Source organism: Crinia signifera, chromosome 4 (genome assembly GCF_055691185.1).
Source record: "Crinia signifera chromosome 4, ASM5569118v1, whole genome shotgun sequence".
Classification (NCBI taxonomy): Eukaryota; Metazoa; Chordata; class Amphibia; order Anura; family Myobatrachidae; genus Crinia; species Crinia signifera.
In genome coordinates, this window is record NC_139220.1 from 286312853 (window position 1) to 286326864 (window position 14012).

Genomic DNA, 14012 nt, shown 5'->3' on the forward strand with positions numbered 1-14012 from the left:
ATCATACATTAAGAGGGAAGTCCAGCAACAGAGCACGATGTCCCTCCTGGAAAGGGTCATGTTGGGAGGTATGTTGTAGGTGTCTCTGCCAAATAGTCCTCCTTGACGAGAGTGCCAATCCCTTGGTAAGGCAACCAGGACTATGTAAAAACTGGACCCGGACTACACTCCGGACTGCCGGACACGGACAGGACATCAAAATCTGCAGTCCGGAGCTTGTAGGATAGGGTCCGGTCCGGGGGGGTGGCTTGTCCGGGGGTCCCCCTGTGATAGCTGTCACCAGGGAAATGGGGGAGGAGAGATTACAGCCTCCGGGGTGGTCCGGACCATCCGGTTTTTGCTACATGCCCAGACCATACAGGGAGGCTTTATTCTCCCCCTCCTCCTCTCCCTGGTGACAGGTGTGACAGGCAGCCCCCATGGACAGGACACCCCCTGGACAGGACACCCCCCGGACCGGAGTCTACAAGATACAAAATGCAGAGTTTGTTGTACGGTCCGGAGTTTTTTCCTGATCTGGGGGGGGGTTCCTGTCTGGGGGAGTCCTGTCCGGGGGGGGGCTGCCTGTCACCAGGTAGAGGAGGAGGGGTAGAATAAAGCCTCTCTGTATGGTCCAGGCATGTAGCAAAAACCGGACAGTCCGGACCACACGGGGCGGCTGTAATTTCCCCTCCCCATGTCCCTGGTGATAGCTATCACAGGGACCCCCGGACAAGACACCCCCCGGACAGGACAACCCTCGGACAGGACAACCCCCGGACCGGACCCTACAAGCTCCGGACTGCAGATTTTGATGTCGTGTCCGGCGGTCCGGAGTGCAGTCCGGGTCCAGTTTTTACGTGATACGTTATAATCATGGAGAGCACAGTGCCAAATCTACGTCCCTGGGGCAAAATGCGAATGAAAATGTTCATCTCAGTCCTGAGGCCATGTGATGTGATGGGTCTTTTTTTTTTTATTCTTTTATTGACTTTCACAAAGTAGTGCAGATCAACTGCCCGGACACAGAGGTTTCAGCGTCTTCAAAGACGGAACTGTATGAAAGCCCTGTTAATTTCTAAGCTTTTGCAGTCTATTTTGTTAAAATAATAACTTGTATTCATTAGATTAAGACAAGTTCTTGTCCACCATATTTTGGAGGCATCTCAGAAACAAAGGATTACAGTCTAGACTGCAGCACGTATCATTGTTACAGCTTTAGAACAATCTGCTCAGCCTGTGCCGAGTTGTTACAAAGCAGCAGACACCTGGTTGCCAGATGTAACAATAGGAACGTAGTACTACTGCCAGTTACATATTACATGCATGCAATACGTAACCTAAAGAAATGATACTTCTTTGTAAGTGCATCTTCGTTTACTTCCGCCAACCTATAGTCAGGGGACCGCCACGAGCGGCAGTAATACTAGCTCAATGTTATATAGCTCTCACGAGGAATAGGTGGGTGGCCCTGAAAAGGACCTTTATGTGGGTGAGAGTATCAGAGGCGCCTCAGTTTTTAGCCCCCGAACCCATAGAGAGTGTGCCCCTGGCGTTTCAGAGCATAGCCCACGTCCATAGCGGTCACGGTCTTCCTCTTGGCGTGCTCGGAGTAGGTGACGGCGTCCCTGATGACGTTCTCCAGGAAAACCTTCAGCACGCTGCGGGTCTCCTCATAGATGAGACCGGAGATGCGCTTCACGCCTCCTCGTCGGGCAAGGTGGCGGATGGCAGGCTTGGTGATGCCCTGGATGTTATCTCTCAGCACCTTCCTGTGGCGCTTGGCCCGAGCCCCTTACCATCTTTGCCTCTGCCGGACATTCTAGCTTTGTCTCCTCCGCTCCAACGGAAACTGGCCTATTGTATGATGACGTTGCTGCACTGCAGTGCAGTCTTCGGACCTGGAAGAAGACCTCTGGTTTATGAGGGAGGAGTCCAGCCTCATAACTTGCTCATTGTGAAACCGCTACAATAGGGACAATAGAACGCTTTCAGGCTGACGACTGCAACTGCTGAAAATATTCTACACAAGGACTCATTCTCTATACCAGGGGTGGGGAACCTCAGGCCCGGGGGCTGTATGCGGCCCCCATAGTCGTTCTGAGTGGCCCACCTACCCGCCCAGTGGCTTTGCCGGGAGTCAAGTACAGGGGAATTCTCACGAGAGGTCGGTAGTTCTCGCAAGATTCCTCTTAATCAACAGCAGCCAGAGACTGTCAGTCCTATTCAGCGGCAGCCACCAGAGCGTGGGGCCTCTGCAGCAGGACAATTTGTAAGATCATTTTTTACATATGGCCCCCCAAGGATTTTTTCCCCATACAAACGGCCCTTGGCACAAAAAATGTTCCCCACCCCTGCTCTATACTGTGCGTGCACTGATTGCATAGCAAGCGTATACGTGTCTAATGATGCGTGTGCCCATCAGATGGTAACTATATGACATTGGGTCTGTGAGAGTGACAACTCGAGTCGTACTGGAGGTATTATCACACGTAGGAAAGCTGTTGGGAACAGGACCTGCTTCCTCAGCAGCAGGAGGCGGCTGCACACGATGGGAGAGGTCGCATGATTTTCAACAAATGATTATTCCAGCATTACCAATGTGAGTCTCAGTAGCTGTAAAAGTGTTAGCAATCCACACAAGCAGATTTATGAGCAGCAGAAACGAGACCTTCTTGTATCGAGCTCCCGTTCTCAGTCACAGACATTCCATACACTGTTACAAGATTTTGCAACATTGTTTGTTCTTTCCTCATTTGTATACATAAGGTGCGATAGAGGAGTATTTTTGATACAACAAATCTGAACCAGAGAGGGAAATGCAACAAATGGTCCTCCTCTCTGTAACCTCAGTTCTTCAATGAACGCACGATCTCTCCGTGATGATTTCAGGAGCTGATGACATCCTCTCATTAGAAACTAGCCATTAATAAAACACTGAAGAACAAAAGCTGGGGAGAATAAACGGCACCACAATACCCGAACACACGGCATAACCCTCAAATGATACACCTTTCAGACATACGCGAAAATCCCGGGTTTTTTCACATGAACGCGCCCAAACCCGGGACTAGCGTATGTCTGAAAGGGTATACCCGGGATTTCACTATCGGATACTGAGCACCTGCAATTGACCAGGGTTTTTCCTGGTATTTTACTCCCGGGTATAATACCCGGCTTATGTCTGAATGGTATTACCCGGGTTTTTCAGTTTTAAACATGTGATGTGGCTTTTTTTTGCTGCCGAGGTGTCTTCTGATGAGGTCATCAGCTGCAGCTCAGGCACATGTGCGGAGGCGCTTGCAGAGGCAGTGGCTGCATGTTGCTCCTTTGCTCCCTTTGCAGCAACAGAGTGTAGAGTCCTGTGGGAAGTCAGGTGGCATGGAACATCATTGGAAGGAAGAGGAGGTCAGGGAGCTGTTACATGTGTGTGGAGAAGAGGAGATAAAATCTCAAATCACAGGCACTGTGAAGGATGCCATAGTGTATGCAAATATTGCAAAGGTCCTTGCTAGCAGAGGTGTGAGGAAGATTTAATGATGAAACACTGAAATGCTTGAAAAGCCTGGCTTATGTGTGAAAGGGGTATAACCAGGTTTTTCCCAGATCTGAGGTGTAGTGTGAAAGGGGGTCGGTTACTAAAATCCCGGGAGTGACCTGGGTCGAAAATCCCGGGTAAACCTGGCCAAAATCCCGGGTTGTATGTCTAAAAGGGGTATGACAATGTGAGGGACGTAGGGCTACATTTACTAAGATGGGAGTTCCATTGAAGATGGGATGTTGCCAATAGCAACCAATCACATTGTGTCTATTACCGTGCTACGGGCAACAACCCATCTAGAAAAAAAAATCCCCATGTTAGTGATTCGGGAGAAGAGTGGTGAGAACTTAATCATCATCAGCACCGACCGGAGACCGATCATCCGTATTTATTGTTTATTACAAATACACAAACAACATAAATTAGGACCTTAACAGACAATTTGAGGACGAGATTGGACTAAAAGAAATAGGTGATTGTAATGTTTGCATCTTTTCTGTGTGGACAATCTGCTGTTTTTGTTGTTTAGGACATGTTGTGTGTCTACAGCTCTGCTCAAAGAGGGTGGAAAATGTTACAGTCAGGGCCTCCTGTCTCTCCAGTCATACAGTGTCACTCAAGCTCCAGCCAGCACTCCTTCTGTCTTTCCAGCCCATACCCCTCCCCTCTGTTTTCCTCTGCCACCCCCTCCTTCTCTCGTACCTGGCTGTTAATTCTCTCTCTCCAGCATTGTGATTTCTCCTTAAGCATAGCAAACCCCCTTCTGGTTCTAAAGCCCTGTGGTGCTTCCCTATTCCCAACCAGTACTTTCCCATCATCCAGGTCTGTTTAATGTCTTGTCTGATTCCCTGATTTTGTGGTGGGCAGTCTCGATGATGCCAGCTCCCGATCCTGCCGCCTAATCAGCTGCCTAATGTTAGAGACCTACATGAGGCTACCCTTCTCCTGCTAATCTGGCAGCTCCTTACATTTCTGCCATCATCCTTTATTATTTATTTATTTAGTTTCTTATATAGCGCAGCAGATTCCGTTGCGCTTTACAATGGTAGACACTGATAAAACAAACTGGGTAACAACAGACAAATATGGAGGTAGGAGAGCCCTGCTGCAAGCTATAGGTACATAGATGAGAAACACAAGGATAGGCACTAGTAATAGCATAGCTGTCCCAACAAGTTACAAGTCCAGAAGGGAAGCTATATAATACATAAGTGCCTCAGAGGGTTATGCGTGTGGTACTTTATATGATAGGCTTGCCTGAAGAGGTGAGTTTTCAGGGAACGCTTGAAAGTTTGGAGGCTAACAGAGAGTCTTATTGATCATGGAAGGGCATTCCATGGGGTGGGAGCAGCCCGATGAATGTCCTGTAATAGTGAATTGGAGCAGGTGATCCGTGCAGAAGAGAGACGCAGATCTTGTGCAGAGCGGAGTGGTCGAGATGGGAGATATTTTGTGATAAGTAAAGAGATATATGCTGGTGCAGTATGGTTCAAGATTCAGAATAACGCATTTATCACGTGAGTATTGAAGCATGAAGCCTACATTTGGTAGGTATCAGTTGTCATATTGGCCCTTATTCTAGTTGACTCGGACGGATGCATGATTTTGAACGGCCACCGAGTGTTCTTAGCCCTGCCTACCGAATGGATCGCTCACACCGTCCGAATGTGGTAAGACCTCGAAAGAATGGATTACGAGTGGATGTTTCATGTGAGCACCTCCCCCCATCTGTGGGAACCTCCCCTATCCTCCAATGGTCGCCGACCATCAAATGATGGACCGAGCGGTCAGGCAGCTCCGAGTGCTCCAGAACACTCGGACATTTATCAGTGCGAAAGCAGAGATATGGGTAGGCAGCTGAAATCCGGCTATGTCATATGTCCGCCCCCCACACGTGCGTCACGGCCGCATTACCATACGTACGCCCAGCATTTTCAAGGGAACGCCCATGAAAGTGGGGTGTACGCATATGGTAATGAGCCCAAACATCCCTTCACGCCCCTCTCTACCTCCTGCTCGGATGGTTCCAACCGATCAATTTCTGCACGGAATTCATGCCATGTTCAGAAATGCGAGGCGTTCGCACATGTGCAGAAACACCTCTGTACATGTGCAAACATAATACATCGGCCATCCGACCGAACACACAGCCATCCAACTCAATCAGAATAATGCCCATTGTGATTAGCTTTAGAATTGAGAATCAGCAAACTGAAACTGCATGACTTGTAAAAGGTATTATACTGCACGAATCGGACAAGGGATACTAATCCGGAATACTAATGGGAAACACTAAATAGTGTTATACAATAGTTACTTTTTTTTATTGAAACATTAGTGGAAACATTCTGTACTAATGTCACACGAAAGGTAGAGAGACACAGTATAAGCTATATAAGAAACTGCAAATAAGTATCTGCGCAAATAGAGTACAGGTAATCCACACAACTGAGTTAGGCCTAGATTCCCACGGTGTTCCTGGCAGGAGTCCCCAAAGCAATTCTTGCGCAATTCTTAATAAATGAACGCTGGTTGCTGAGATGAGTGCGGACGGGGATTGCAATGCAAACCGGACTAGATGCAAATTAGCCAAATACTGGAAAGAAGAACCAAAAGCCTAACAGGATGGCAAGTCCTTTTTTTCTAGATTTTTATCCAGCACAACTGCAACAAGGACCTTAATCTAAATTAATCAATCCCCCGTGCATTTGCATGGGGGACCGTTTTTTGGGGCGACTGCGCATGGGCATAGTTATTTATGCACCCATGCAGCTGCTGTGTGAGAGCGGCCACTGCAAATAGATTATTACCTTGGTTCTTGCACACAACAGTGCGGGTAGGGGGCACGGGGGCAGGCCGGGTATTTGCCCATGGGAACGCCCAGCATTTCATGGGCGTTCTCATGGTAATTCCCAAATAATGTGGGTGTGGGGGGCGGGCAGCTGACTTCAGTCTTGTGAGTCAATCAGAAAAACCTTCCAAGACCTGATTGAATTCACTGTCCAAAAAGGTGCATGTCTAATTACATTTTAAGTTTAACTGTGGCAATATTAACCATGATTTTTTCCCCCCATCACCTGGGGCAGTGATCAGACTGATCCAAAATAATTGAAGTGCCCAAAAATGTTTCCTCTTCTTCCCAATGTGCAAGTTCTTTGAAAATGTGCCAGCATATTATTTGGTATATCCCTCCCCATCCATACCACTGCTTAAATATGATCAGGCTCCAGGTCCGGGGCTGGTTCCCAAAATATGGGGGACAAAATGAGTAGGGGTCCCCCGTATTTTAAGAACCAGCCCCAGGCACAACCAGCCAGCAGGGTAATGCCACAGCCGGAGAACTTATTATATATGGTCCCGCGGCCAAAGCATTAACCCCCTGACCAGTCAGCCTAGCCAGGGGACCTGGGGGAGTGGGGACCCCCCCAATAAAGGGGTCCCCCCCTCCAGAACTTACCTGACCAGGCTGAAGCCTGGTGCTGTCCCCGGTGGCCCTGTGCGGTGGCCACCAGGCTGATAAAATGGTGTAAAAAAAAAAGATTAAAAACTATTGTCCTATACCGTGGAACTATGAGTCCCAGCAAGCCTCCCCCGCATGCTGGGACTTGGAGAACCACAAGTCCCAGCATGCGGGGCATTAAAGGGCACGCTGGGTCTTGTAGTTCCACAGTACAATAAATAGTTAAATAAACACACTGACAAGCCAGAAAAATAAAAGTTTAATACATACATTACACAAACACACTGATACTTACCTATCTTGAGCCTGTCGGTAGGTCCCTGTGTCCAGTCCGGTGGCTTGGTTCCAGGGCCTTGGTTCCGGGGCTGGTCCGGGTCCAGGGCTGAAGAGTCCGGGGTCCAGGATCCGTTGTAATCCAAAGGGGTACCTGTGGAAGGAAATCCTACTCACCTGGTCCTCTGGCGACCATCAGGGCATCTTCTGTTCAAGTCACGCTGCTCCCGGCTGCTGGTACCCGCCGAGAAAGTCGGCTCCTGATTGGCCGCTAGGCGGCCAATAGAAATCAGTCTGAGTAGAGGCAGGGAAATATGAATATCTCTGCATCTCATTCTCCAGTGTCCGAGCGGAGCGGGTACCAGCAGCCGGGAGCAGCGCGACTTGAACAGAAGATGCCGGGATGGTCGCCAGAGGACCAGGTGAGTAGGATTTCCTTCCACAGGTACCCCTTTGGATTACAACGGATCCTGGACCCCGGACTCTTCAGCCCCGGAGCCCCTGACCAGCCCCGGAACCAAGGCCCCAGAACCAAGCCACCGGACCGGACCCATGGACCTACCGACGGGCTCAAGATAGGTAAGTATCAGTGTGTTTGTGTAATGTATGTATTAAACTTTTATTTTTCTGGCTTGTCAGTGTGTTTATTTAACTATTTATTGTACTGTGGAACTACAAGACCCAGCGGGCCCTTTAATGCCCGCATGCTGGGACTTGTGGTTCTCCAAGTCCCAGTATGCGGGGGAGGCTTGCTGGGACTCATAGTTCCACGGTATAGGACAATAGTTTTTAATCTTTTTTTTACACCATTTTATCAGCCCGGTGGCCACCGCACAAGGCCACCAGGGACAACACCAGGCTTCAGCCTGGTCAGGTAAGTTCTGGAGGGGGGGGGACCCCTTTATTGGGGGGGTCCCCACTCCCCCAGGACCCCTGGCTAGGCTGACCGGTCAGGGGTTAATGCTTTGGCCGCGGGACCTTATATAATAAGTTCTCCGGCTGTGGCATTACCCTGCTAGCTGGTTGTGCCTGGGGCTGGTTCTTAAAATACGGGGGACCCCTACTCATTTTGTCCCCCGTATTTTGGGAACCAGCCCCGGACCTGGAGCCTGGGGCTGGTTGTTAAAAAAATCGTGGAACCCCTATTTGTCGGGTTCCCTGATTTTTAATTACCGGCCCCAGCTCTTTCAGCCTGGTGCTGGTTACAGCTGTGGGGGGGACCCCACGCCGATTTTTTTCATTTATTTATTTATTTTTATATATTTTTTACACTAAATCCTGCACGGATCTGACTGATCCGTGCAGGCTTCTGCCAAATACGACAGGAAAATAAAGTGTATTTTCCTGCCGTATATTCGTGGCAATTTTACACTAATTAGCAGCCGTATTTTTAATACGGCTGCTTAATAAATCAGGAAACACCATTCTTTTGAATGGTGATTCCTGTCGTATTCTATCAATGGTGTAGACATTCGTATTTGTAAATACAAATACGAATGTCCCATCAATATGAATACGAATATTTGTGTTTTTGGCATAGTAAATGCCAAAAATACGAATACACCGAAAAAAATCGTATTTTCGTAGGAAAATACGATTTTTTTCTACTAAATCATCTTAGTAAATTTCCCCCATTATGTCTACTTGGATATAGTAAGTTCCACATTAGAAACCTGACAGCTGATAAATAGAGACATGGCCCCTCAGCAAAATGTCCATGGCCTTGTATGTGGCGGTGATCATCACAGAGAAAGAACTGGATTTATTGTGGCAAATTAGGGGTTAGTTTTCTTATTAAACTTCCATGAACAGGATTTGCTAAAGGTTCGTTGGTTAGGAGGAAGACTATTACCTGGTGTCATGGCCAGAGTATTAAGACAGGTACAGTATATTTACCATCCATCTGTCTGGCAAGACTGTCACTGCATTCCAAAGCATGCTTCCATCAGCGCTGTGTGTGCTCAGCCTGCAGCACAGGAATCCAGCACTCTCCTGGTGCCTCTGTCTCCACAGTGATTCAGCAGTCTCCTCAGCTGATCACCACTCCATGCTTGTCTGTCAGCCCCTGTCTCCCGCAGCTCCCACGCCACCACCATTACCATAGGCCACACTCCATGTGTTGTACAAACAGTCCCACCTTTTCTGAACATGGGAGCAGCCATGTTCTTTCTGGTCACATGTGAATCCTCAGCCTATCCTGTGAGCCTCTCAGCAGTGCTAATTGCCCAGCCAATCATCACTACTCTGCTGCTATATAGGTGCTAGGTAAGTGAGGCCAGTGGCACTAATCAGATAGTGTTACCTGTGTGGTGTGCTTTCTCTGTGTTCTTAAGCTGCTTCCAGGTGCCGTTATCCAGAAATTACCATCCTGCTCCAGGGCCTGAGTATTCCATTGTGCAGCTTGCCTGGCTCCATCAGTGTTCTGCCATCGATACCCAGTTCCATCAGTGTTCCACCATTGATAACGACCATCTGTGTTTCACCATCGATATCCAGCTCCATCGGTGTTCCGCCCAGAGCCGGCCCTAGCCATTTTGGTGCCCTAGGCAAGATTTTGGTTGGTGCCCCCTAGTATACATTATTACCACCAATTTAGGGATCAATCCAATTATGTGTGTGCAAGTGAGACTGTGTGTTGCACTTACTGTATGAACCAATGACTCATGGAATTGTGTAAACAGAACCATAGGGAAGTGAGCTGAAATCTGGTTGTCAAGCTTGCACTCCATGACAACAGCATCCTTCATAGGTATATATACATTTACTCCACACATCAGAGCACCCCAGGCTCTCCCATTACAGCATCCCTCTCTCCTCACAGTACAGCACACATCACCCCTCTCCCAATGGTGACAGCTGTGGTACCTCTTCCACACCTGTGTGTGCAGGGCTGATGTCTACTAGCACCATGTTCAAGAAATTTTGGAGCGCCTCCCTCCAATTCAACAACATCCATAGTTAATATTATACATAAAAATTCATTTAAAAACACACAGGGGCTGATACCAAGCGAGAAACACTGTTGATGTCAGACGCAGTGTAGCGTCACTGAGGTAATTGAGTCCGGAGTGACGCTGCTTGTTGAACCTTACATTTGTCAGGGCCCAACAAAAGTTTTGCTAAATAAAACTGAAACATTGACTGATGTAGGTGCTAGTTGCAGCTGTCCCCGACGTTTCAGTCCAGTATGGACCTTTCTCAAGGCTGGCAATACAGTAAATAACAGGATACAGGAGCCACAGTGGGGAACTATGCTGGCCCCACCCCCTATGTTGGAATATAAACTGGAAACATCCTGTGGGATAGAAAACTAGCCCAGGAAATTTCTGGGAGCAGCCCTATTTCTGCAGCATGCGCTCTATTAAACTGCTACGCTTCCTCACCTTACAATAGATCAAACGGACGCTCTACCTCACCCTGCGGCCTACACTCTATTACACTGGTTCTCAAACTTGGTCCTCAGGACCTCATACAGTTTTCATATTTCCCAGGTCTCCTGGCAAGTGCACAGGTGCACCATTACTGACTGACACATTTTAAAAGATCCACAGGTGGAGCTAATTATTTAACTTGTGATTCTCTGGGGAGACCTATAAAACATGAACTGTGTTGGATCCTGAGGACAGAGTTTGAGAACCTGTGCTCTATAACACTGACATAATCCCTCACCGTGCATGCTGTGCTCTATCACACTGATGCCCTCCTTCACCCCACGATCTGTATACTATCACCCCGACGCACTCCCTCACCATGCGGCCTGTGTTCTACCACAGTGACACGCTCTCTCACCACCCCCGGGCCACTTGGTTTCCGAGTGTCCTGGGCCGCCACTGTAAAATGTAAATAGGGTCCAGTGTGCCGCTGCCGCCGCCTTTTCTAGAATTTACGTTCGCCAGTTTGTGGAAGGCGACAGCCTCTCCAAACATGGCCGCCGCCTTCAAGGAGACAGACTAGAGCTACTGTCGTACCTCTAGTGTCTGTGTAGGGATCACAGTGCATCAAGCGCAGGGCCGTCTTAATGATTGGGCTGGATGGGCAGTTGCCCTGGGGCCCAATAATCATAGGGGCCCAACCAGTGGCGGTAGGGTGCCAGTATACAATTTTAAAACTGCGGGGCTGCCATAGTAATTACAGACTATGTACAGAATCAGGCCAAGCGGGAGCCCGCAGCCAGCAGCATCTAGTGAGTCATTCTCTGACACTGTTATGCCACCGGATGCGAGCTCCCGCTTGGCCTGATTCTGTACAGAGTCTGTAAGTACTATGGCGGCATAACAGAAGGACTCACTGCCGCCCGCCCGCCCGCCTGCCGAATCTCCAGCTCCGAGGCCACCTGTAGCTTCAGTGAGCAGCTGATAGCTGCTTTCAGTGCTGCTACTGTGCTAAACGGCTGGAGGGGGAGGAGAAGCCACAATCCCTTTTCCTCTACTGATTGCTCTGGACGGGATCCAGGATCTCGTGGAGCCCCGGACTGCAGACAGTACTGGGCCAAGGTAATTAAGTAATACTTGCCTCTAACTGCCTGTCACTGCTCAACACCATCACGCACTGCTCAACACCCTACCCCACTGCCTGTCACTCTTACCCACCACCCTCACACTGCTGTACCCCACTGCCTGTCAGCCTCACCCACCACCCTCATGCTGCTGTACCCCACTGCCTGTCACCCTCACCCACCACCCTCACGCTGCTGTACCCCACTGCCTATCACCCTCACCCACCACCCTCACGCTGCTGTACCCCACTGCCTGTCACCCTCACCCACCACCCTCACGCTGCTGTACCCCACTGCCTGTCAGCCTCACCCACCACCCTCATGCTGCTGTACCCCACTGCCTGTCACCCTCACCCACCACCCTCACGCTGCTGTACCCCACTGCCTGTCACTCTCACCCACCACCCTCACACTGCTGTACCCCAATGCCTGTCACCCTCCCCCACCACCCTCACACTGCTGTACCCCACTGCCTGTCACCCTCACCCACCACCCTCACACTGCTGTACCCCACTGCCTGTCACCCTCACGCTGCTGTACCCCACTGCCTGTCACTCTCACCAACCACCCTCACGCTGCTGTACCCCACTGCCTGTCACCCTCACCCACCACCCTCACGCTGCTGTACCCCACTGCCTGTCACTCTCACCCACCACCCTCACGCTGCTGTACCCCACTGCCTGTCACTCTCACCAACCACCCTCACGCTGCTGTACCCCACTGCCTGTCACCCTCACCCACCACCCTCACGCTGCTGTACCCCACTGCCTGTCACTCTCACCCACCACCCTCACGCTGCTGTACCCCACTGCCTGTCACCCTCCCCCACCACCCTCACGCTGCTGTACCCCACTGCCTGTCACCCTCACCCACCACCCCCACGCTGCTGTACCCCACTGCCTGTCACCCTCACCCACCACCCTCACGCTGCGGTACCCCACTGCCTGTCACCCTCCCCCACCACCCTCACACTGCTGTAACCCACTGCCTGTCACCCTCCCCCACCACCCTCACATTGCTGTACCCCACTGCCTGTCACCCTCCCCCACCACCCTCACACTGCTGTACCCCACTGCCTGTCACCCTTACCCACCACCCTCACGCTGCTGTACCCCACTGCCTGTCACCCTCACCCACCACCCTCACGCTGCTGTGCCCCACCGCCTGTCACCCTCACCCACCACCCTCACACTGCTGTACCCCACTGCCTGTCACCCTCACCCACCACTCTCACACTGCTGTACCCCACTGCCTGTCACTCTCCCCCACCACCCTCACACTGCTGTACCCCACTGCCTGTCACCCTCATCCACCATCCTCATGCATCTGTACCCCACTGCCTGTCACCCTCACCGACCACCCTCATGCCGCTGTACCCCACTGCCTGTCACCCTCACCCACCACCCTCATGCCGCTGTACCCCACTGCCTGTCACCCTCACCCACCATCCTCATGCAGCTGTACCCCACTGCCTTTCACCCTCACCCACCACCCTCATGCGGCTGTACCCCACTGCCTGTCACCCTCACCCACCATCCTCATGCCGCTGTACCCCACTGCCTGTCACCCTCACCCACCACCCTCATGCCGCTGTACCCCACTGCCTGTCACCCTCACCTACTACCCTCATGCAGCTGTACCCCACTGCCTGTCACCCTCACGCTGCTGTACCCCACTGCCTGTCTCCCTCACGCTGCTGTACCCCACTGCCTGTCACTCTCACCCACCACCCTCACGCTGCTGTACCCCACTGCCTGTCACCCTCACCCACCACCCTCACGCTGCTGTACCCCACTGCCTGTCACTCTCACCCACCACCCTCACGCTGCTGTACCCCACTGCCTGTCACCCTCCCCCACCACCCTCACGCTGCTGTACCCCACTGCCTGTCACCCTCACCCACCACCCTCACGCTGCGGTACCCCACTGCCTGTCACCCTCCCCCACCACCCTCACACTGCTGTAACCCACTGCCTGTCACCCTCCCCCACCACCCTCACATTGCTGTACCCCACTGCCTGTCACCCTCCCCCACCACCCTCACACTGCTGTACCCCACTGCCTGTCACCCTTACCCACCACCCTCACGCTGCTGTACCCCACTGCCTGTCACCCTCACCCACCACCCTTACGCTGCTGTGCCCCACCGCCTGTCACCCTCACCCACCACCCTCACACTGCTGTACCCCACTGCCTGTCACCCTCACCCACCACCCTCACACTGCTGTACCCCACTGCCTGTCACTCTCCCCCACCACCCTCAC

At 51.2% G+C, this 14012-nt stretch overlaps 1 protein-coding gene across 1 annotated transcript; it reads right to left on the bottom strand.

Moving 5' to 3' along the window:
- Nucleotides 1-1498: 1498 nt before the first annotated feature.
- Nucleotides 1499-1800, bottom strand: LOC146072681 (uncharacterized). The gene is given in 2 exon segments (XM_083179876.1): nt 1499-1764; nt 1767-1800. Coding segments are annotated over 2 exon segments (300 nt in total).
- Between the last annotated feature and the right edge of the window lie 12212 nt (nt 1801-14012).